At 39.8% G+C, this 25787-nt stretch overlaps 1 protein-coding gene across 4 annotated transcripts in view; it reads left to right on the forward strand.

Annotated features, from left to right (window-relative positions):
• Window positions 1-25787, forward strand: part of JAKMIP2 (janus kinase and microtubule interacting protein 2) — a 182626-nt gene that overhangs the window by 119765 nt on the left and 37074 nt on the right. For 3 of the 4 annotated variants that reach the window (XM_086701061.1, XM_086701051.1, XM_025923461.2), the window contains exons 3-13: window positions 1629-2126; window positions 6223-6432; window positions 8286-8384; window positions 12375-12521; window positions 13410-13550; window positions 16053-16109; window positions 17275-17394; window positions 18454-18582; window positions 21680-21763; window positions 22443-22505; window positions 25096-25194. In XM_086701061.1, the coding sequence (XP_086557187.1) occupies window positions 1629-2126; window positions 6223-6432; window positions 8286-8384; window positions 12375-12521; window positions 13410-13550; window positions 16053-16109; window positions 17275-17394; window positions 18454-18582; window positions 21680-21763; window positions 22443-22505; window positions 25096-25194 (1647 nt within the window). The remainder of the gene's footprint in view (window positions 1-1628; window positions 2127-6222; window positions 6433-8285; window positions 8385-12374; window positions 12522-13409; window positions 13551-16052; window positions 16110-17274; window positions 17395-18453; window positions 18583-21679; window positions 21764-22442; window positions 22506-25095; window positions 25195-25787) is intronic. The other variant, XM_025923462.2, reaches the window with a different exon arrangement.

The raw sequence follows: 25787 nt of genomic DNA on the forward strand, positions 1-25787 counted from the left end.
AGCACAGCTCTAGAGCATATTTAATAAAAACGCATCCAGCAAGGGACCTTGGCCTGAGTTGGAAGCAAGATCAAAAGACAGCCATTTAAGGATGCCTGGCTGTTTATTTTGCCACGTCTCCTTGCCCTGAGTTCTTTTAGAATAACCAACGTGGGAATAACTGCTGTGCCTTTAAAATAAAATATTCATAAATTGCCAGGTGGACTTAGAAAATCCTGCTCTAGCCAAAGGTAGGTAAACTGTTAAGGTAAGTAAAATCTCACACGCTTGTATTATAATTACAGTAGTCTGAATGAGGAGTTTGAATCTCAACATTTTTCAGCTGGAGAGACTCTTCACAATTATTTCACGAAAAGTTCCAATTTTACAAATGGCAGAGACCCAATTCCACTGAACCAGATATTACTCCAGGGGTTGCCTAATTCTTCCCTTTTTCTAGTTTATTGTGAGAGAGAGAGAGAGAGAGAGAGAGAGAGGAGAGAGAGATTCTTTGGGTACACGGCAGAGGCAGAGAGACAAAGATAGGCAGCAGAGATGTGGGGGTCAGGGGGAGGACAAAAATAAGGAACATTTGCTAAGAGGCTTTTTCAAGCTACAAATGCCAGGCCCCCACCCTGATCTACTGAATCAGAGCCAGACTCACACACCAGATTAAGGTAGTGCCATGGCTAATCTACAAGAAGACCTATGTTATCGTTACAAATGTAACAAAACACAGAAGATTTTGTTCAACCAAAGTACCTGAAAGGTCTAAAGGCTGGAAGGAATAGTTATTAAACTGCTTGGCAGGTTGGTTGTTGGGGGAGCAGGAGAGGGAGAAGAGTGGAGGTAGAGAAGGGCACAAAGGGACATCTGTGGACCATGCAGAAAGTTCCGGACACCAGACCCCTTTGGCAGAGACAGCCCAGTGATCTGCACTGTTTTTGGCTGGTGTGTGTGTGTATGTATAATGTCTGGGGGTAGAACTAAGTTGTCACAGAAGGAAACATGATGTTCAGAATGTATCAACTGTCTTTATTTTTTACCTCCCCCAGTGCCTCAGACAAAAAGGAAGGGGGAAAAGGGGGGAAATGTTTTGTAATATCACTTTGGGCACCATTTTACAAATCTGATCGTAATATTGAACAGTCCTAAGATGCCCACATTTAATCAGCTTGCACCTGGCCGGGAATGTGTAGCCTGAAAATGTGTGCAGGTGGTCTGTTTTGAACTCCTCCCCACCAAGGTGAAAACCATTATAGCTCCGTGTCCTAATTTTAATGTGCATGCGGTCACCTGGGGACTTGTTAAAATGCACGTCCCGATTAGAGGTCTGGGAAGGAGGAGCCCCAGATCGCGCATCTCTGACAAGCTTCTGGGCGATGCCTGTGCTGGCTGTCTGCAGACCACACATGGGACAGTAAGGCCGAGGAACATCAGATACTGCCGCACAAAGTAATACAGCATCCCCAGGTATTTCCTCCTCAACCTGCGCTGTATTTCCCTCTTTGGGCCCTTCGGTTCCCTTCCCTCAGAGGACACCGCGGCTGGGAGGAAGCGATGAGGGGTTAGGAGCCCAGAGGGCCCGAGCTAGAGATGCTTTCCTTGAAGGCTCCTCCCGTTTCATCATTTGACCTCTCTGCCTTCAGGTGTCTAAGCTTGAGCGAGAGAAGACTCAAGAAGCAAAGAGGATCCGTGAGCTGGAGCAGCGCAAGCACACGGTCCTGGTGACGGAACTCAAAGCCAAGCTCCACGAGGAGAAGATGAAGGAGCTGCAGGCCGTGCGGGAGAATCTCATCAAGCAGCACGAGCAAGAAATGTCAAGGACAGTGAAGCTGCGGGATGGGGAGATCCAGAGGCTCAAGTCGGCCCTGTGTGCTCTCCGGGACGGCAGCAGCGACAAAGTACGGACAGCGCTCACCATCGAGGCCCGGGAGGAGGCCCGGAAACTGTTTGACGCGGAGCGCCTTAAGCTCCTACAGGAAATTGCGGACCTGAAAACTGCCAAGAAGCAGGTGGACGAGGCTCTCAGCAATATGATCCAAGCGGATAAAATAAAGGCTGGGGACCTAAGGAGCGAGCATCAGTCCCACCAGGAAGCCATCTCGAAGATCAAGTGGGAGTCAGAGCGGGATATTCGGAGGCTGGTTAGTAACCCAGTGCAGTGCGTCGGGGGCACATTGTCTTGGCAGGTGTCAGAGCGCCGCGGGCGCGCTTTTCCAGGTGTCTCTCATGAGTGCCCACCCCTTGTCGAGTGCTCTACCCAAAACACAAGATGGGTCGATAGGTAGGCAGGTAGGTAGATAAACAGATAGGCCCAGGCCAAAATTGGAACTGTAAAATGTAAAAGACACTGGAATCACCTTTCTCCTAAAAACTGGATTCTTCCAGCCGCACATGTATGGAGAGTGTCTGTTCAATGATTCCTGTTTTCTCGAATGTCTATAAAAATATTCTAACTTATGAACTCTTCTAAAATCGACATGTTTTGCAGGCGTTCCATTTATAAAATGTTACTGGGTTTTTAAAGGGGTAGGGAAAGTTTCTATGGCTTTTTAAGTTTCTTTGCCATCTGAAAATGGCAGCCACTGAGAGCTTCCTGAATGATTCACCTGTGTTCTTTCTAGGGACTGTGTCTGAAAGCAAGAAATAGAGCTATAAGATCCCTAGTCATTTTTAAAATAGATCTTCTTTCCCAAAATAAATAAGGGCCATTCTAAGCAGGAGCCCTTATAATTTTTAAACTGGATGTCATTCCTAAGTAGTTTATTTGCTATTGCCAATTTCTAAGACTTATTTCAAAGCCTACAGAGTTAGATCTTTTTTCTCTTTTTTTAAATGTTTATTTATTTTTGAGAGAGAGAGTGAGCAGGGGAGGGACAGAGAGAGAGGGACAGAGGATCTGAAGCAGGCTGTGTGCTGACAGCCGAGAGCCCAGTGAGGGGCTCATATCCATGAACCGTGAGATCATGACCTGAGCTGAAGTCGGACACTTAACCAGCTGAGCCCCCCAGGTGCCCCAGATCTTTCTTTTTAATACGTATCACCAAAAGCCACATTGGTCTCTCACTATACATAAAATAACAACAAAGTATTATGTGAAAGCCAAGGTTGACCACATTCAATTGTTTTAGAAGACACATTTACATGCATTTATACTCAGAATGTTTAGCTTTAGTTATATCTTATCAAATTAACCCTCACCTATTAGAATGTACTTGATGCTTCTCTAAAAGTAGTATTTTCTGGGAACCTGGCAGGCTCAGTCGGTAGAGCATGCGACTCTTGATCTCAGTGTTGTGACTTATACCCCATGTTGGGGGTAGAGATTACTCAAAAATAAGATCTTTAAAAATAATAACAGTAATATTTTCTTAGGAAATCTACACTTTCTGTATCTGCTGGTTCTAAGCAATTATTTTTTTAAGAATCCAATTATATTCCTTGGATTATATCTCTAGGATTTCAATTTTAGGTAAAAGTGGTTATCATAGAACATTTTAAAAAGATAAATGTGTAATTTTCTTTGTACTGCAATACGGTGTGACTGTAAATTGTTGCCTTTTCCACACTTTCCAAATTCTTTATCTGCAATTCATTCTATTGCCCTGGTTGACAATAAAGACCAAACACAGTGCAGAAATATTGGTCTCTGCCCTGCCTTTGGTTTTTGAAATGACAACGGCTGATGAAGAAAGAACCAGCACTGTGAACTCTGGAGTTAGCAGGTGGGTAGATGAAAAGGGTGTTGTACATCAAATATTTGTGTTTGTTGATGGTTTTGGATATAAACTCTCTGAGTATATCCACCTGTTGGTCTGTAGTTTCTTTCTGTGACTTGATTTTACCAGCATACTACTAAAGTAGACACACAGTCTCTCTTAGTAAGAGTGTAAAATCTAAGCTACCTGAGGAGTGGTTAAAAAACTGGGTGCAAACAGAGAATCATGGGAAACTTTTTCAGTAGTACAGATGCACTTGTCTTCAGCTTTTTCTTTTTCTTGTCTTGTCACTACTCCTGCACCCAGCTCCATTTTTGGAACTGGAAAGGAGGGAAATGGGAGCCCTTCTGTGTAGAAAATTTCCCCAGGGAATTCTGGTATGTACCCCTCCCCATCTAAGAACTAGAACTGTGGAAGGATTTTCAGTGTTCTGAAACCAAAGCCCATGCTTACAACCACTATGCAGTAGAGACTCATCGGCACTAATTACTGGACATTCTACTTTGTTGTTTTTGTTTTTGTTTTTTTTTTTAATTTTTTTTTTTTCAACGTTTATTTATTTTTGGGACAGAGAGAGACAGAGCATGAACGGGGGAGGGGCAGAGAGAGAGGGAGACACAGAATCGGAAACAGGCTCCAGGCTCCGAGCCATCAGCCCAGAGCCTGACGCGGGGCTCGAACTCACGGACCGCGAGATCGTGACCTGGCTGAAGTTGGACGCTTAACCGACTGCGCCACCCAGGCGCCCCTGGACATTCTACTTTGAATATCCAGTTACTACTGGAAAACTACTTTGGAAAACGCTGGAAGTATGATGTTGGGGTCAATATTGCATAGTGCCTATTAGAATGGGCTCTGGAGTCAGAAGACTGAATTTAAAATTGCGCTTCACCACTTAGGAGCCATAGGCCCATGGCAAAGTTTTTAACCCTGTGGGTGCTCAGTTGTCATCTGTAAAGTGGTGATAACAGAACTTACATAATAGAATTGTCATAAAAGGAGATAAGGTATATAAAGCTTTGAGTATAGTGCCTTGAATGTAGTAAAGATTAGTAAATTTTAGTTATGATGATGGTGATGATGAAGATGATTATATTGGCAGTAATGGAATAATTTCCAGTACGTTCGTTTAGGTAGGGTACATCAGAACCAGCTAGGAGCATGCAGGTGTGGAACTATGGTAAATTGTAAATGACATCATCGATGACAGGTCTAACAAATGAATGTACCATTCAGTTAAGAATAACACAGGATTCAAATTTCTACAAGGAGATAGAAAAATAAAGGCAGTGCTTTCATTCCCAAATTAGCAGGACAGTGTTTGAATACTCACACAGTTATCAGATGATATCATAGGGCCATGCAGAGTTTAGCCCAGCATCCTTCCAAAATTGATCTAAAATGTAATCATGTGACTAGGAGGCAACAGCTCACAGATACTTATATGTGGAAAAATGGGACTATTTAACAATTTCTCACAGTAAAGAAAGATTTGTACAAAGTCATCTATTATAAATGAGACAGTATAATACAATTTTATTAAATGTCTCTATCCTATCCCCATTTTGAATATTCTCATGAAATATAATGAAATGAGAAGAAAGGTTTCACCCGATGGCTGTGCTCCCCTCAAAAATTGTTTACAGACATTAACTTAACTAGTCCTCACCAGGAGTGGCAAAAATTTTTCAGTCCAATGAAACTCTGATCAATTGGTATTGAATGTTTATGGCCTTCAGTTGGCACGTAATTCTGAGATCAAGCCCAGGCTTAACAGAAGTGAGTGTTGGGATCAATAATTATATCCCACAGGTGTAGGAGGGGCAACAGTGGCTCATATTACCAGGTGTTTTCCATTCCTGCTGTCCCAACCATGGTTTTGACAGTAATGGTAAAATGCTTGCTAAGAGCTATTTGCTCTGACATGTGGAAAAGAATGGAAAGAGCCACATAACATGAACCATGTTCCAAATCCTCTCCTGAATTCGCTGCAAATTCACCACCTCAATGCAAACCTATTGACCTTAGGAAATGACTAGGCTCCTGCAAAAGCTGAAGCTTCTTCAGTAAAAAATGACCAATTCATAGCGGCTGCTGCTGTTTAAGGTGAACTCAAAGGCTATTCCTCTAAACAGGAGGGGATATCAAGGATTGTCCTGGGAAATACTGCAGTGGAGTATTGAGTATCTGTATTTAGTAAAACAAATGACTCATTTTAAGGTCAACCTTTCTTTTCTAACTCCAACCAACCTGGACCATTTCAAACAATATTATTCAATTAAAACATCTACACAGGATATACCAGAGAGAAAAGGTTGTTCTCCTTGGCACCTAATTAGCCTAAGAGAGCCTTTCATTGTACCGTACTGCCTTGTCATATTCATAAATTCAATGTACTTGTCACAGTTGTGATTTTTTTTCCGTATCAATCAGCAGAAAGAAGTTAAACTCATACCATTGTAAAAATGCATTTTTTTTACAGCATTGTTAAATAAAATGTCCTGGGTGTCGTTTAATTCAGATGGATGAGATTAAAGCCAAGGACAGGATCATCTTTTCCCTGGAAAAGGAACTGGAGACCCAAACCGGCTATGTACAGAAACTGCAGCTGCAGAAGGAGGCTTTGGATGAACAGCTCTTTCTGGTCAAGGAGGCCGAGTGCAACATGAACAGTCCAAAACGAGAGATTCCGGGAAGAGCAGGAGACGGCTCTGAGCACTGCGGCAGTCCTGTAAGTCTGTCCGAGCTGAAGTGAAGAACTCAGGAGTCATCTTTTATTTAGCTCCCAAGTTTTACTTTCCACTTAAGCTCTTTTCCTGTTTACTGCAAGGCAATCAATTCTCCCTCCTACTATAAAACCAGCTAGTATCTTGGGAACAGGGTTTTCTAAACTCATAGACAGCAAAGTGGTCGGCACCACATTAGCGGATCAGGAAAGAATTACCGGTCTTTTTAAATCTTTCAAAGAATTTTTTTAGCCACGGGATACCTGTCCAAACTTCAGCCTATTGTAAGTGCCATAAATTAGATGAAACTACTTTGCCTCTTGCCAAGACTGGTAATTTTCCCTTGTGTGAACCATTGGGTTGGAAATTGGCAAAGATGGTTGTCATCTGCAGGGGTCAAAATGTATAACTGTATCAAAGACTAAACCACTTAAATCATCATCTGAAAGCTTCTATTCTGATTGAACTTGCCGCTTATTACCCTGGATTTTCATCATTTTATATGAGAAATTATTTTCAGAACTGCAGCCATAGAAATCAGCTTGTATGTAGTTGACTTTCATAAGTTATACCTTTCAAATTATTTAGCTGCTAAAAAGATGAAAATGGATTATTTAGGAACAGAGAGAGGTTCCAAAGTAGTACTTAGAACCAAGTAATGAATAATTTATGAATTGGTATTCAGGATATATATATCCCAGTAGGTGGCGGAACCAGGATTTAGCAGACGTAAGTTTTAGTTCTATCACTGACATTTACCTGCAGTGCAGCAAAACTGCCCAGAGAATGGGCTCTAGAGTCAGACTCTTTAGTTCAAATTCTGGATCTACCACATACCAGATGACCTTAGGCAAATTATTTTACTGCTCAGAATTTCCTCATCCGTAAAAGAGAGGCCATAGTGCTACTCCGTAAGGCTGCTCAGAGTCTAGAAGAAATGGTATGTAAAATGTTGAGCATAGTGTCTGGCTCATAGTCAGCATTTAATGCATATTAATTATGGATCTACTGGTAGTAGCCACAAGCCCTTGGATGAGTATGACCTCTCTGAATCTTCCCTGATCTGCTGAATCCTCTAGGATTCTATGAATCTGGAGATATAATGTGTGGGAAACTGCTTTATCAACAGTACAGCACTCTCAAAATATAAGATGATAATGGAATTGCAAGTCTCTAATGGTCCTGTGGACTCTGGAGCATAGACTTAATCCGTGATGCCATGTGTAAAGTGATCCACAGCAATGATGCCAGTGGGGAAGCCAGGTGTTCTGGGCAAAATGTACTAGCAAAGGCTGTCTTATAATCTACTGCCTTTTATATGTGAAGGCAATATACCAGCCTTCTCACACTGGCCTTTTTCACCAGGAATACATAGGAATTTTTAAAGCCCAGCCCTACCTTCTACTCTTTCGCTAAGTGTAATAGTACATCTGTCTTAGCTGTGGGAAGCAATGTGCAGCCATGACTTAAGAGATGCTTCTTGAACCTCATGTAATTATGACATGACCCTGGCCTCATAGCCCACAGATCTGATAAGTTCGTCCAACCATCTACTACTCCCCCTGCCAGGCGTCAGGGCTCCAGAGAGTATCTGCCACATGGAATTCACTTGCAATTTCAACCAGTCTTGGTCTTCAATCCATGCAGTGAATGTTGAGGGTTAGAAGAGGGTAAATATTTACTCTTCTCTGAATAGAGAACATTTTAGTCTCACCTCATAAGCCAGATGAAAGATATCAAGCCTCTTAATTATTTATGAGTGGAACTCCAAAACCTTGTGAAAAGTGTTATTGAAAAAAAAAAAGAGAGAAAAGAAAAATGTTACTGAAGAAATGCCCATTTCAATTTTCATGTGTAGGATTTGAGAAGAAATCAAAAGAGAATAGCTGAATTGAATGCCACCATAAGAAAATTAGAAGACAGGAATACCTTGCTTGGAGATGAACGAAATGAACTGGTGAGTTCTGATCAGAATTAGTTGGTTAATTAGTTAAGCATTTTGTTTAAAAAAGTATATATGATGTAGAAGTATAACATAATAAAGAAAAATGCAGAAATGATAAAGGCACAGCTTAATAAATGCACCCAAAGTGACACACCCATATAACTACCACCCAGATGAGGACATGGATTACCAGCAGCTCAGATCGTCCCTTTCTTGTGACTGCTTCCAGTCACCATCGTTCTAGAGATAATCGATCGCTCTACTGAATTCTATCGCTATAAAGGTCCACCACCGGTTTTAAAATGTTATATAAATGGCATCATACAATAATTACTCTTCTGTGTCTGGCTTTTCTGCCCAGCATTACATTTGTGAAAGTCATTCATTGCATTGCATGTATAATTCATTCGTTTTCTTATTCTATTTTTCCAATAATACACCACAGTATATTTACTCTTCTATTGTTAATGGACATTTATATCGTTTCTTGACAGTTTTAATGTTAATGGTGCATGTCTTTGGTGAGAAAACATGTTCATTTCTGGTGAGAACTTCCCAAGGAACAGAATTACTGGATCATAGAGTTATGCATGTGGCAAGATTCAGTAGGTATTGCCAGTTTTGCACACGTGTTATAGCAATTACATTCCCACCAACGATGTATGAGAGTTACGGCTTCTCCACATCTTTTCCAACATGAACCGATAATTGATCATATTAGTCACTTTGGTGAGTGTGAGCGATAATTTGTATTGTAGGATTTTAATTTTCACTTTCCTTAATACTGAGGTTGAATAATTTTTTACATATCTTTTGGCCTTCTGGGTATCCTTGTGCAAGTTGCCCTTTGTCTTTTGTAAAATTTTCTTTTGTACTGTCTTTATTTTCTTATTAAGAATAGGAATTCTTAAATAATTTTTGGATACTTGTATTTAAAATATCTTGCTCTGTGCCTTACATTTTAGATTCTTGATGGTGGCTCTTGGTACAAAGAAGTTATTTCCAGCCTTTCCTTTTTTTCTAATATATGCATTTTAGGTTATAAATATCTCTAAGCATGACTAGCTTCATCCCATTTGTTTTTTTTTTTAATGTCATAATATATTACTATTTAGTTCAAAATCTTTTCTAATGTAGGATTTCTCCTTTGACCCATGGGTTACTTAGCCCTCAAGGCTTAACTTCAAACATCTGGAGATTTTTGAGTTACCTTTGTCTTACTGATTTCTATGTTAAGTCCACTACAATCAGAGAACATACTTTGTATTATTTCTTTTTCTTTTTTAAGTTGAAGTATAGTTGACACACAATGTTACATTAGTCAGGTATTCTTTGTATCATTTCATTCTTTAAAATTCGTTGAGATTCACTTTATGATGCTAGCCTCTTCTCACCTTTAGAAATATTCTATGTTCCCATGAAAAGAAGGTATACCCTGTGATCATTGCATGCATTTTGAATCAAGTTCATTAATCTCCTATATCTTTACAACGTTTTTGTGTGCTTATTCTCCCAACAGATTTGTCCATTTCTATTCTTAGTTCTGTCGATTCTGCTATATATGTATTTGAAGTTAGGGTACTAGGTATATATAAATTAAGATTTGTTAAATACTTGCATCATGAATTTTTTTTATCTTCCGTAATACTTCTTAAAGTCTTGATCTGGTGTTAGTTGAACTACCTCAGAATTTTTTCTCTTAGTGGTTTCATGAATAACTATATTGACTTTCAAACTTCATAGCATTTAAACTCTATCTCTTTTTTTAATGTCTATTTTTGAGGGAGGGGCAGAGAGAGAGAGAGAGAGCAGGGCAGAGATCTGAAGCAGGCTCTGAGCTGTCAGCACAGAGCCTGATGCAGGGCTCAAACTCACGAACTGTGAGTTCATGACCTGAACTGAAGTCGGACACTCAACTGACTGAGCCACCCAGGCATCCCTAAGCTACCTCTTTTAAAAGGAACATTTTTGGGGGTACTTTGGATCTATGGTTACTGATGTATGATCTGGTAGAATTACTGATATCTCCTTTTATTTCTGTTTATCTACATCTTCCATAAATAGCATCTACTAAGTAAATTTAACTATTTAAAACCCCGGGAGGCATCTGGGTGGCTCAGTTGGTTAAGCATCTGACTCTTGATCTCAGCTCAGGTCTTGACCTCAGGGTTGTGAGATAAGGCCCCGAATTGGGCTCCACACCCGGTGTGGAGCCTGTTTAAAAACAACTATTTAAAATCCTTGTCATTGACCTTCGGCAAAGAGACAAAGTTTAAAATAGCAAACCTAGTGGAATAATTTATTTGTCCTTGTATGTGCTCAATATTTAATATGTTTGCTTCAGATACTTGAAGCTCAAAACTCAGGATTAAATGGGGTTATGAAAAATTTTGGCCTTCAATATAAAATGAGTTTTCAAACGACAGTTGGGGAATACTGTTTCAGAATCACACGAGCAGCTTTTTCAAATATTTATAGGTAGCTAAGTCTCCTATCCCAGCACTTCCCAAAACGTTGGAGTCTCAGAAACAGGAGCAGTCTTGTCAGATGGTTCTGACACACCCCACCACTTTTCTTGCTTCAGTACCCCTCCCCCAAGACATATCATTCAGAATCATTAGTATAAAGTGAACGAACTAACCATAGGAACTTTAATATGGAAATCCATTAGGTATAGAATGAACATAAAATATGCCATCCAAGTGGGGGAGTTTGGAGAGTAAAAGGGATGGTGACTATTAACAATTACCCCAAGACAGCATCCATAAAGTTAGACCAGTGGTTCTCAGCTATAGGCAATTTTGTCAGTACCTGGAGACATTTTTGATTGTCACAACTGGGAGGATGTTACTGGAATCTAGTGAGCAGAAGCCAAGGATGCTGGTAAACATGGTACAATGTACAGGACATCTCCTCATGGCAAAACCTATCTAGCCCACAATGTCTACAGTGCAGAGGTTGAGAAATCCTGCCTTAGACTAACAGGTGAACCAGAATATGGTCACTCTTAATTACTGGGGGGGGGTATGAATACAATCATACTTAGCCTAGGCTTGGGGAGAATTAAGTGTTCTTAAACATAAATATCAACAGAACTTTGAGAGTAAGTCCCCCCCCCTTAATAATTTCCTTAAAAATAAGCATCTTTGGGGCACCTGGATCTCGGGGTCATGAGTTCAAGCCCCATGCTGGGTGTCGAGATTACAAAAAGATAGATAAACTTTAAACATGTAAATAAAAATAAAGAGCTTCAGCATGGTTCAGGAGTCTTAGCAAGATCTCTCATGGGAAGAACAGACTTTGGCAATAACTAGGCTTGGGTTTGGGTCCCAGTTGTACTACTTAGTGATGTGTGATTCATATGAGCTGCTTTATCTTTCTGAGCCAGTGAGGGGTCATTACAGGCCCAGGGAGAGGTGTGAGCAGCGTGAGATTGGGGCTGAGCACAGCATGGTAAGTGGACTACAGGAATCAAGGACGTGCAAGGTATGAAGTTGCTCTTCCTGAGCATTTCCAAAAGCAGAACTTTGGCAGCTTTTAAGGTAACACATTGATACAGAGTTCAGAAGACTATGATGAAAAACCATCAGGAGCACCTGGGTGGCACAGTCAGTTAAGCGTCCAACTTCAGCTCAGGTCATGATCTCACGGTTCGTGAGTTAGAGCCCTGCTTTGGGCTCTGTGCAGACAGCTCAGAGCCTGGAGCCTGCTTCAGATTCTGTGGCTTTTTCTCTCTCTGCCCCTTCCCTGCTCATGCCCTGTCTCTCTGTCTGTCTGTCTGTCTCTCTCTCTTTCTCAAAAAGAAATTACATTAAAAAAAATAGAAAAACCATTAGAGGAAACTGAGAACAAAGCAGTCAGGCTGTTAAATGAATGATGGAAGTGGTCAATCCCAAGATACATGGTGAAGCAGAGAAAAGGTGGCCCCAGATGGGCTTTGACTCCTTCTGCTCCCATATCCACTCTTGCACAAGAGACAAATTGTAACTTATGTCTTCCCAGTTAAAACGTGTGCGAGAAACCGAAAAGCAATGTAAACCTCTTCTGGAAAGGAACAAGTGCCTCGCCAAGAGAAACGATGAACTGATGGTGTCTTTGCAGCGCATGGAAGAGAAGCTAAAAGCTGTGACAAAGGAAAATTCAGAAATGGTGTGTATCAGAGACTCTGAGAAGCTTCAGCTTCTGTCCTTACGTTACTCCAGCAACCTGTCTTATTTGTTCTTTCTCAGTTTGTTTTTCAAATATGATGCTGGTCCTGAAAGTTTGGGTTTTCCCTATGTAAGGAAGGAACCTTTAAGGAAGAAAGCAACGTGGGGCTGAATTTTAAGGGGCTTCTAAGTTTGCAGAATGGTTGGAATCTGCACTTTCCAGAATCTCCCAAATACAGAAGCAAACTTTTAACATAGCCCTCAGCCACAGAAACTTGCAAGAATTTCACTAATGTGCTCTTTATAGAACTGTACAATGGGTACCTCTCGTCTTCTAAGACCTTGCGTAATAGTTGAGAAATAATTGCCATCATTTGTATTATTTTTTTTAAAAAACTTTTTAACGTTTATTTATTCTTGAGAGACACAGAGAGACAGACCGTGAGCAGGGGAGGGGCAGAGAGAGAGGGAGATGCAAAATCCAAAGCAGGCTCCAGGCTCTGAGCCGTCAGCACAGAGCCCGACATGGGGCTCGAACTCACAAACCTCTAGATCATGACCTGAGCCGAAGTCAGATACTTAACCGACTGAGCCACCCAGGCGCTCCGCCATTGTTTGTATTCTGTGTGGACAGGTGATGAGCACATCCACTCCTTAACAGACTTACAAGGTAGCTATAGGGATCTTCAGACATTCCCAGTGATTTTGACTCGTAGCAAATAAAATGTACTTGAGGGTTTTGGTTGGTGTGCAGATGAACCTGAGCAATTTTCACATTTAGCTGGAGCCTCATAAAGTTTCTGCAGATATTTTATGTTAACTACTAAAGTTTGGGGTTTTTTTTTTTTTTTTATGTCTTTAACCTATACTTTCTTCTTTTCCACTCCAGAGAGAAAAAATAACATCCCATCCACCCTTGAAGAAATTAAAATCACTGAATGACCTCGATCAAGCTAATGAAGAACAAGAGACAGAGTTTTTAAAACTTCAAGTCATTGAGCAGCAGAACATCATTGATGAGCTCACAAGGGTGGGTCTTGATCAGTCTATAAACTCTAAGTTGTTCCCAAGGACAAGTAGCCAAGAAATCAACATATGCTGGAAGCACTTGATAATTTCTTCAGATTAGCCCCAAAGGCCCAAGTTTATATATTCAATATATAAATAGTTTGAAATGACTGTATTCCAAAATTACTTTATATTATTAAGCTGTTTTATACATTTTCAATTATAATCCTTAGTTAACTAATTTGACAACATAAATACTAGCTGCAAAGTACCTTATAAGGACTTTCAAATGCATCCTTATGCGAGTAGAGAGGTAGTGTGGGTATGCCTTCTAATTGCCTTCCTGTATCAAGATTCTGAGGGTAAGAGATGAAATATTTTGCCAACAATAGCAGGACCACATGCCCTTTATTTCCCAACATTTAATTCAGTGTCCAGTACTTATGTGCAGTTTACTAACTATTTGTTGAGAGCTGCCCAGGTGGCTCAGTTGGTTAAGCATCCGACTTCGGCTTGGGTCATGATCTCATAGCTCATGAGTTCGAGTCCCTCACACTGCCAAGCCTGCTTGGGATTCTCTCTCTCTCTCTCTCTCTCTCTCTCTCTCTCTCTCTCTCTCCCCCCCCCACTCCCTCTGCCCCTCCCCCACTCAGGTGTGCATGCATGTGCTCTCTCTCTCTCACAAAATGAATTGATAAACTTTAAATAAATAAATATTTGTTGAATGAATAGTGACCTCGTAATTACATGACACAGTGGAAGTTTCATTCCCCGTGTTCTGACTGTGAATTTAGTACCTACTGAAGTGTGTAGAACAATTACTATTCCCATTTGCATCCGGTCAAGGCCTGTTTTACCATCAGTAGTGGACTAAGACCTTTAGATGCCTTTGGGTTTCCTCTTTGCCTCTTGGTCTTTATTCTGTGATTGACATCTCTGGTTGCTCTCACTTTAGGACCCAGCTGAGGCCTGGAGAATTGAGGAACCAGCAGTGGGGTGGGGGTGGTTAGGCAGGTGTCTCCAGAGAAGGGTGAACAAGATAATTTCCTGCCATTGAAGGAAGAGAAGATTATAACTTCTGTTTGTAACTATTTGTGGTTTACCCTTTGTAAATGGTCTAAGTTCAGTCTATGTTATAAGACATATAGTGTATTAGGAGGATAATCTAAGTGTAAACTTCCCAAGATTCAGATATGTTGAGGTTGTATGATCAAAATACTTTTTACAAGGCAGGAAATACAAAAAGTTAACATCACTGACTTTAACCAGACTTTTTATAAAACATGTGAAGCACTGTGCCTCTTACTTCACATCCATATCCTTAATAACTCTTAAATCACAGATTCACTCAGCCAAGAATTTGCTCAGCTTTGAGTATCTAAGGTTAAAGCTAAGTTTCTTACAGGTTTTTGACATGTGGAGGCATGTCATCCAGACTTTCAGGGAAACTGTCACTTATTTAATCTACCTTTGAATTTGTACAGTAAATACATAGAGTACTTCGTAGATGAACGCCCAATTCCCAGGATATCTCCATCCATAACAAGAATGAATCAGGAAATCAATCATTATTTCTAGATATTCTTTGAGTTTCCCAGAACATTCCAACAAGAACCACTGTCCCTTCACACACCAGATGATTCCAATTCAGTAGATACTCCTGTTTCCATCTTCAGAGGCTGCAGGTGAGAACAAGGGTCTAAGAATAGTCAAAGGGCAGTTTTCTGTACCTTCAACTGATTAAATGCAAAGAATAAAGTTTTTGTACAGTAGTATTTTTTTCAGTACCTAAATATAAAGTAATTTGAAAAATTACTGAAAGAAACTGAAAAATTGTGCTTTGGGAAAATAGGAGTGACTCCTTTCAGAGCTACTTAATCTTTAGGTATAACAAAGGATTCTGATGAAGAAGACTGTGCCCTTCCTGATTGGGAGGCTCTCAGATCCACATAGATGATCAAGAAAAGTTGTAGAGTATTTTTACTATAAAAATATGTAAGTATATATGGGACACCTGGCTGGCTCCACCAGAGGAGCTTGTGACTCTTGAGCTGAGGGTCCTGGGTTTGAGCCCCACCTTGAATGTAGAGATTACTTAAATAAATAAAAACTTTAAAAAAATATGTAAGTATCAAACCTAAAAGTTGCCAAAATTACAAAACACAATTTTACTTTAAATAGAAATATGTAATGACTCAGGCAAAAACAAACTCTGTCATTAAAAAAAAAAAAAAAAAAAAAAACAACCTAGGGCACCTGTGTGGCTCAGTCAGTGAAGCATCCAACTTTGGCTCGGCTCATGATCTCACAGTCTGTGAGTTTGAGCCCCACGTCGGGCTCTGTGCTGACAGCTCAGAGCCTGGAGCCTGCTTTGGCTTCTGTGTCTCCCTCTCTCTCTGCCCCTCCCCCACTCACACGCTCTGTCTCTCTTTCTAAAATAAATAAACATTAAAAAATTAAAAAAAAACACCTATAGGAAAATATGTACCAACTCAACACCTGAAAAGCTTCATCTGTTTTCCAGGACCGAGAAAAGCTCATCCGTAGGAGAAAACATAGAAGAAGTTCCAAGCCAATTAAGGTAATGGGAAAACTAGGTTATCAGGCTTTTGCCACAAACACTGCCAGGGAAGTGAGGCTTGCCAAGGAATCTTCCTGCAAAGATGTGATAAATCAGATGTTCCTACACTGAAGCAAACCATGGGCTTTATTTGCTAGAAGAAAATCTCTTCTCCTGACAGTTCTTAGAAGTCCCCAAATGATTGTGTTATGGATTTTAACCTTTAAAGTTTGCTTTAATATGAGGCTATCTGAGTGAAAGAAAGCACTGGGTTTGATGTAGAAAGCAGTATCTGACAAGCTGGAGAGTCAAACTCCAAGAACATGCAAGAGATACATATGATTTAATGCCTCCCAGCGAAAAATATTATTAGTGTCTCATACCCACCCTATAATTGATTAGTATATTTTTATTATTCATTTGGACAATATTACTGATAAGGGTTTGATTTTTATTCCATTGTTCACTTGGATAATATTGATAATGATTATTAATAATGGTACTCTCAGGGGTGCTCGGGTAGCTCATTCGGTTAAGTGTCCAACTCTTGATTTTGGCTCAGATCATGATCTCGTGGTTGTGAGATTGAGCCTCGCATTGGGCTCTGTGCTGAGTGTGGAGCCTGCTTGAGATTCTCTCTCTCACTCTTTCTCTGTGCCCCTCCTCTGCTCATGCTTGCACTCTCTCTCTTCTCCCTCAAATAAACTTAGAAAAATTATCATTAAAAAATAATGGTACTCCCAATCCACCAATATTTGTATAGCCTCTTACAATCCACAGAGTTTTTTTTATTTAATTTGTCTACTTGATTTTGTTTTTATCAAGTACATCATTTGATTTGGATATGGGATTGGATGATAAGACTTAAGATTTGAGAATCTCACATAGATGCCTGGACTTTAGGTTTCTTGATTATATTTTAAATACTGAAAAGACTATTCAATGAATGGAGCCAAATGTTAATGAATATTCCCCCCCAAAACTTCAGAAGTGTGAAATAATGTGGGACAAACTTTTATTGGAATTATAGTGTTCATGCCCAAAGCTTTTCTTTCATCTGAGAAGCACTAAAGGACCCCTGTCTTCTGTGTCCATTTGCACATATGCCAGCCGATGGTGCCTTCATAATATGTTGACTTTCTCCACTTCTAGTCGTGTCAGTAAATACGTTCTTTCCCTACCCTAGAGGCCTGTTTTGGACCCATTTATTGGCTACGATGAGGACTCCATGGATTCAGAGACGTCATCTATGGCATCATTTAGAACAGACCGAACACCAGCTACTCCTGATGACGACTTGGATGAAGTAAGCTTTTCCGCTTCTCTAGTCTTTGTGATATTGTCACCAAATCTTTCCTTTAAGGTGGGAAAGAAGCCTTGCACTTCTAATATCCTGTATGAGCTGCACAACATGATCACATAATAGTGAACCCTTTTGACTTTTTTACCTCTTGGAAAATAGCTTCACCTGTGTCATGTAGCCTTTTTAACAACTTGTGTAAACTTCTGTAACTTGAAGACTTTTTTTTTTTTTTTTTTTTTTTTTCCAAAATAAAAGTCCCTTTTCTGGACTGCCTGGATGGCTCAGTCAGTAGCGCATGCAACTTTTGATCTCAGGGTCATAAGTTCAAGCCCCTACTTAAAAAAAGAAAGTTTCCAAAATTCTTCATCTAGGGAAGGTGTGAACCAAGAAACAAGCTTAGAAGAACAAGCTTCTCGATACAGTTAAAGACAGGGTTTAGCAGAATGTGCCCTGTAGACTACCTTTATCAAAATCATCTAGGGGGATTTGATCACATTGAAAATTCCTGGATTCTACTGCACAACTCCTGACTTAGGATCCTGTGGGTAGAACCCTCAACTCTGCATTTTTCCCAAAACTCCCTGATGATTGTATTATGTTCTGAAGTTTGAGACGTAAAACTATAAAACTATGTTTTTATAATTTATCTCTGGAAGAAGTTGTTGGATTTGAATGTATTGAAAAGAATTGAGACTAAAACTCTAAGTATTATTGACTCACATTTGTATCCAGACTAGATATAAGTTCTCATTTGGGTCCAAAATTGACTGCACTGCAAGCCCAAATGAGCAATCATCAGAAATGTATAAATAAGCAAATGCCTCTTATTAACAAATATTGAGTATTTCTGCAATGTCCATCTTGAAAGTACATAATTCGTGTCTATGTATGCATTTTAAAATTAAGAATAAAATCACACCAAATCCAGTATCAAACATTTACTTCTCCTTATAAAGCGGGAAAATGTTAATATTTCATATTGAACACAGGACCGGAACGTAACATAATTATTTTTTGGCTTTTTTTTTTTTTTTTTTTTTTTTTTTTTTTTGTCACCTTAAGAGTTTAGCGGCTGAAGAATCGGAGCTACGCTTTCGACAATTAACAAAAGAATACCAGGCCCTTCAGAGAGCATATGCCCTCCTACAGGAGCAGACTGGAGGCATCATCGATGCTGAAAGAGAAGCCAAGGTCAGTATCCATCCAGGGAGCATGCTCTGAATTGGCTTGCAGCAGTCACAACATGAAAGTACTATGGACATAAAAATATCAATAGGATAGATTTCCCTGGATCCTTCTCTCCACTGTGGCTTTTGAACTGTTTCGTCTTTTATGTCAACAAACCTTGGATCTAGGGACATTAGAACCAACCTATATCGATGCTTTTGTTCCTGTAAAGATAGTAGTTCTTATGCTTGCTATTTGAAAACTTATATTTTCAAAGCTAGACAATATTGAATTTTGATAATCCACTTTATTTAGCTTCTTTCTTGGGAAAAAAAATACTTCAGTGGTTAGTCATTTTCTTTTCTTAGTTAATAAGTGCACAGCATGAAACTGAAAGCTCATAAAGAATTTTCAGTGCCAGTATCTCATTTGATTTTTATAACAGCACCCTAAGGCAGGTATTTTATAAAAGAGGAGTTTAAGGCTCCGAGAGGTTAATTGACTTGCCCAAGATCACACAGCTAATAAATAGAAAACTTGGATTCCAGGTAAAATCTAACTGGGTCACACATTCTTTTCATTACGCTACAACTGCCTCACGGTTTTTTAAAAACCGTTATTTTAAGACACCCACCCCCCCCCCCACACACACACATACATATATGCATACAGTACTAATGCTTACAATTTATTGAGTGCTTGCTGTGTTCCAGGCATTGTTCTAAGCACTTTACATACATTATCTCACGTAATCCTAAAACAACCCTATGAGTTATAGGCTATTATTAACTATGTGCTTTTTATAGGAGAGGAGATAATAGCTTAGTAGGAGTTAAATGTAGATTAGCTAGGTTGAAACCAGGATATGTAGCTTAGATGATAGCTAGGATATGAACCTCGTGTTTCTGAGTTCAGTCATAACCACCATGCCATAACTGCCTCATAGATTAATTTACATGGGGCAAGAAGGAATATGACCACCCAGTGATTTTGTCTCACTTTCAATTTAGAGGGTCTGTAGTGTGCTGAGGAATGTTGTAAGAACTACTGTTAGTTGTTTAGTGGGACAGGATAGATATTATAATTATGTATTTTTAAATGGAAATATATGTACATGCACATGTTTATACGTAACTGAATAAATGTTTTAAAAAAGAAACTCGTGATTTGGAATAGACAGGCAGGCAATCATTAGAAAGGGAGGTATGTGTGTTCCTTTGTGTTTATGCTCTACTATCAGTTGTGGTTTTCATTTTCAGTATGTTCTAAGCATTCTCACCAACATAGGATTGGTCATTTAAAATAAGACCATATGTTTTGTTTTTGAAGAGGTAATGATGTAGAAACTTTCTCTCATCTCACTTTCTTCTCCAAATAAAGGTTTAGCATTATCTCTGGCCAAAAACAAAACAACTTAATCATTCTCAGCAAAATAGTATAAAACAAATCAATATGTTAGAAATAAAGCAATAGAGTAAGTTCAAAGTAGAAATGCAAAAATAAATAATATAGATGAATGAGTATCAGTGAAACAAAAGATGTGATCATTTTGATACACGAAAGAAAATTGATTGTACTCAATACTCATTTGAAGTTAAAATGATTCTTGGCAAAATTAAGCTTAGAATTTTTTTTAACCTGATGAAGGTAAATACAATCTTCATTGTCCAAAGATACATCTTCCTCATCATGAAGAATAAGAAAAGGAGGGATTCCTGGCTGGCTCAGTCAATAGGGAATGCAGCTCTTGATCTTAAGGTTGCGAGTTTGGGCCCAATGTTGGGCATAAAGATTACTTTTAAGGAAGGAAGGAGGAAGAATGGAAGAAAGAAAAAAGGAAAGGATACCTGCCATTGCTGACTTTATTCTACATTGTAATAAGGAACCTATCCAGATAAGACAAGATAAAATATGTGTATGGGCAAAAAGCAAACAAAAAACCCACTAATTTTTCATGGAGAATAAGGTCCTATGTAGGGAGAATACAAGGGAATCTGAAAACAAATGAAGTCCGATTGCTCCATAGAAGGTCAGTGTCCAGGGATGCCTGGGTGGCTCAGTCAGTTAAACATCCAACTACAGCTCAGGTCATGATCTTGCCATTCATGGGTTCGAGCCCTGCATCGGGCTCTGTGCTGATCAGTATCCAAAACTGCTGATACACACACACACACACACACACACACACACACACACACACACACAATACATACATGCATGCATACATCTGGATTTAGATTTAAAGCACAAAGTTGGTTCTGAAAGAATGGTAAGTTTTGGGAGAGGCAACATGAGAGAAAGCTCCCCAGAAGGGGAATTTGTTCAAATAAACAGAGAAGTGGAGGGTTATAAGGCATATTTAGGATATAAGGAGATCACCAGTAAATCAGGGGTGAACTTTGTTGATGAGTAGGGGGAAAAGACTGCAAATATAATGGGAGTTCTCAAATCTCAGCTGACAAGTTTGAATTTTAACCTGATAATAAAGAGAACATTGAAAGTTTTAAGCAAAAATTTAGACCATAAAAATAGGGTTTTTTAAAGTTCATTTATTTATGTAGAGAGAGAGGGAGAGAAGGTGAGTGGGGGAGTGGCAGAGGGAGATGTAGAGAGAAAGACTCCCAAGCAGGCTCTGCGCTGTCAGCACAGAGCCCCAGGCGACGTTCCCATCTCATGAACTGCGAGATCATGATCTGAGCTGAAATCAAGAGTCAGATGTTTAACCAACTGAGCCGCCCAGGAGCCCCGACCATAAAAATAGTTTTAAAAGGAGGGGCACCTGGGTGGCTCAGTCGGTTAAGTGTCTAACTTCAGCTCAGGTCATGATCTTGCAGTTCGTGGGTTCAAGCCCTCATCAGGCTCTGTGCTGACAGCTCAGAGCCTGGAGCCTGTCTTCGGATTCTGTGTCTCTGTCCCTCTCATGCTTTCTCTCTCTCTCTCTCTCTCTCTCTCTCTCTCTCTCTCAAAAAAAAAAACAACCATAAAAAATAGTTTTAAAAGGATCTTTCGTCATCGAAAAAAGTTGTTTTTCTTTCTTATTGAGTGCTAATCAAGGAACATGAGGGGAGGAAAAGTACTGAACCATTTTACTTACTGAGTTCTGGAATTTTGATTTCACTAGGCTCAGGAACAGCTTCAAGCAGAGGTGCTAAGGTATAAAGCCAAAATTGAAGATCTGGAAGCGACTCTGGCTCAAAAAGGGCAGGTAGGCATTTGATGGCTAGCACTCCTGCAGATGCAGACAATACAATCTGACCTTCCTCTAGACCACCCTTTGCATGGGCTGCACCCAGGACACAGCTTGGCTCTCCACAGTGACCTTTCTCACACTGTGTCAGAATGTTCAACTCTGTGTTTCTGTCCCTGGTGTTTTTCTGGCCAGAGTATGAGCCCAGCTACAACAATGAATGAGGCTGGGCAAGAGAGGGAATGCCAGAGGAAGCGGTGCGCTGTACAAATAGCCTAGAGTGGTCATAAGCTGCTAAGACAAAGACCCGCCCCTCAAGCTGCATTCTTTGCCTCTCTGCTACATTTATGGTTCTGCATTTTAATGTTTTCCATCCATATGTATCTAGCCTGTGTGCATTCTGACCCTTTTCACTTTTTGCCTATGTGGTCACTTCTGAGTCCCCGGAAGGCTGGTCCTGGATTATTCAGACTGAATAAGTTAGAGATAGTGAGTGACAATGAAGAGGGGGTTCAATTTTCCTGGCAACTTTGGCCCCAATGTTCTTGAATGAGGAGCTGACGGGGGTGGGTGTCATTTACCAGCCATCAGCAGGCCAACAAACTGGGTGAGAGAAGACAGCTCTGGAAAGTGGTTTGACACAGGCTCTTTCGTGCCACTCTGAAATGCTGACTACACGGTATTCTTTGTCAAACAGGATTCACACTGGGTAGAAGATAAACAACTTTTCATTAAGAGAAACCAGGAGCTTTTAGAAAAGGTATGTTGGGCGCAACACCCTAGTGGGGCAGAGGAGAAAATGATGAGAGATCCAGGAGCAGCAGGGGGTCCTCTCAGGAGTGGCACAGGGGCTCGGGGGAGGGGAGGCTTTCCCGGCGCTGCACTCTCCTCCGCTGGTGCTCAACTGCATCCCTGTCACCACCATCGCCATCACTTAGTGGCACGTGTGCATGGCTCTGTGCTGGCGTTGTGCCAACTTGAGAGGATGTGATCCCTGAAGCCTATTGATTTGTTAACTATATGTGTGTGTGTGTATATATATATATATATATATATATATATATATATATATATACTGTGTAGGTACTGTACATCTGTATGTATATATATGCACACACCCACACGTGCACACATCCTATGTGGTTGTCCATCTACAAAAAACACACTGTGATTAGGACCTGTTATTTTGTGCAAGGCAGTGACAGAATATAACTCCAAGAACATGCTGCACCCTAGCATAGACTGTGTTCTCACTCTTAATCATTTTGCTAATCTTGGCTATTTATATACATATATATATATGCATATATATATATATATATATATATATATATATATATATATATATATACTTTTTTTAAATAAAGAACTTTTTAAAAGATGCATCCAAGGTACAAAACAGCATGTCCAGGAAGTTGTTCAACAAATCAAGATGCAAAAGCATGGTTTAGGCCTAGTACATATAATTAATTCGATTATCTGAACACAGGCTTTTGATTGGGGCAGTGAAATACAACAGAGATCATTTTAACTTCAAAGGTGGTTCTTTCCATCAGTATTTACCTTCCATAAATCCAGTGAAAAGATTACAAAGTAACTTTAAATTATTCTTGAAAAAAAAAAAAAAAACCAGAATTTGAAAGCCCATTTGAATAAGGGAAATAATTCTGTTGGTTCATCCAAAGGTTATGTAGAAATTACTTTGGGATTTTTTCTGCCAATATTCGCTAGCCGTGGCAAGTTGAAAATTAACCACAACACTCTTGTAAGCATGCAAAGGGAAAGAAGATGCTTGTCCTCCCTCCCCTCTGATCTAGCAGTCCTTACCCTACCTCACTTTCTGAATGAGGAGAAACAGAGCAGATGGATAGAAGGCGGGTGGGTATTCCAGGATCGAGAACTGGTACTCTCAGAGAGGTGAGGGGTCCCTGTAAAGAAGCTTCATCACACATCGGCCCTGGTCTCTGAATTGCAACCCAAGATCCACTGACCTAATTGCTAGTGCTATCCACCAGAATCAAACATCTCCTCAAATATCCCATCTCTGATCTAAATTCAAGATTCTAGGTAGTAGAATCTCTTTTTGTGATCTAAGTCAACTTCTAGTAGTCTCAGAGATGCCCAGTGGTAAGTGTTATTACACTTCTTTATCACCTAAAAAATAATTCTCATTATGTCTTCTGTCTGATTCCATTCGGTCTTGATTTCTTGGGCTACAAGGAGAATTTGAGGGGCTCAAGCTTCTAAGAGTAAAAGAAAACCAAAAATGATAATAAAGCTAAACATCCTACTTCAAGTGTGTATACTTGGGGAAGTAAGATTCATCCTATGATAAAAAGCCCCTGGATTTTTGTTTCTAAGTTCAAGATTTTAAATAGTTACTGTGCCTAAGGGTCCACCCACACAGCTTAAAAATCAAAGGCAGCCCCGAACCTATTACAGATCATGAAAATTTTCTGAGCCCTTGTAGATATGGGCCTGTCTTACAGGGTGAGGCGTATTTTACACAACTAACTTAATTCTATGCTTCATCAGGTTATAGAAGTCATATAGGAAAACAGAGGGAAAAGGTGTAACTTCTAAATGGGTAAACAAAAGAAGCCTCTTCTGGTAGGGGATATTAGAGTTCCGTGTTCAAGGAAGAATAGGATTTCCTCACATAGGAAAGGAAATGGGGGGAGCCTCTTTTAGGCAGAGAGATGAGCAAAGATCTAGCTCCTGGCATAATCAGTCCATAGGGTAGATAGGAATTTCTAGATTCTTATGTGTGATCACACGTGAGAGTGTGTGTGTGTGTGTGTGTGTGTGTGTGTGTGTGTGTGTGTGTGTGTGTGTGTGTGTAGAGATGACAGAATATTTAAGCCTGGAAAGCTAGGTGTTTGAATTCCACATTGACAAGTTTGGCTTTATTTTATGGATAACTGGAACCCCTCAAAGTTTTGTATATGATCAGAGCTATTTAGGTAAAATTTCTCCAACCATTTGTAACTCCAGAAACAAGAGATGTCAGTGTCCATGATTTACCCCATTAAATTTAGTCTCAGGACACTGTCCCTGACCCACAGCAAGAGCCTAATGAGTACTCGCAGATTCACTACTCACAGGGTCCCCAGACGTTGTCAGTGAATGTGTGTCATCTTGTCTCATTTTCCTCCATGACACAAAAAACTCAACCAAAGGATAACTAGGAGGAAAGTGTAAGACTTCTTTTGCTCACATCTCATTGGGATTTTTTTTTTCATGGTCTAGATGATTTATTCACCACATAAACGAGTGCTCTCCATGCTTGCTTTGCTAAGCTGTAGACGGTGTTTGCAATGTTCACCTAACTTGAGGATTTACTTTATTAGATAGAAAAACAGGAGGCAGAAAATCACCGGTTGCAACAAGAACTACAGGATGCCCGAGACCAGAATGAGCTGCTGGAGTTTCGAAACCTAGAGCTAGAAGTAAGGCAATGATGATAATAATGATAATAGAAATACTCATAACAGTTAACATGCACTGAACACATTCTGTGTGGGAGGTGCTGAATTAAGCATTTCTGATGCATACTCTCCTTGGACCTCAACGACCATAATCAGGATTTTATAGATGAGGCAACCGAGGTTAAACAACTTGCCCAAGACCTGTGACTATAAGTGGTGAAACACTGACGCAAGTCAGAATTGTCTGCTCAGAGACTGTACTTTTCAACACTATTGCCTTTAAGAACAAGACTAATGAATAATTTTTAAATAATTTAAATAATAGATATCAAACTTCATCAATATTTCATTGCTTCTCAATAATCATTTCCATCCTTCATTGAATTCTGACTCATAAAAATGTTACCTCAAGAACAGTATTTCAGACTGGTATATACAAAAATATTTTGTTTTAGACACTTGAATTTGTGAGTAAACTTTTAAATCTATAACGTACTTCTGAAAAAGGCCAAAAAGCAAGGTAACTTGTTTAAGGAAATACCTTGGCTAACCTGGCCAAATTTCTGTCTTTTTTATTTTTTTTTTAAGTAAAACATATCAATAAAATCAGAGTT

Source organism: Puma concolor, chromosome A1 (assembly GCF_028749965.1).
Source record: "Puma concolor isolate L17-30 chromosome A1, mPumCon1.1.hap2, whole genome shotgun sequence".
NCBI classification, from domain to species: domain Eukaryota; kingdom Metazoa; phylum Chordata; class Mammalia; order Carnivora; family Felidae; genus Puma; species Puma concolor.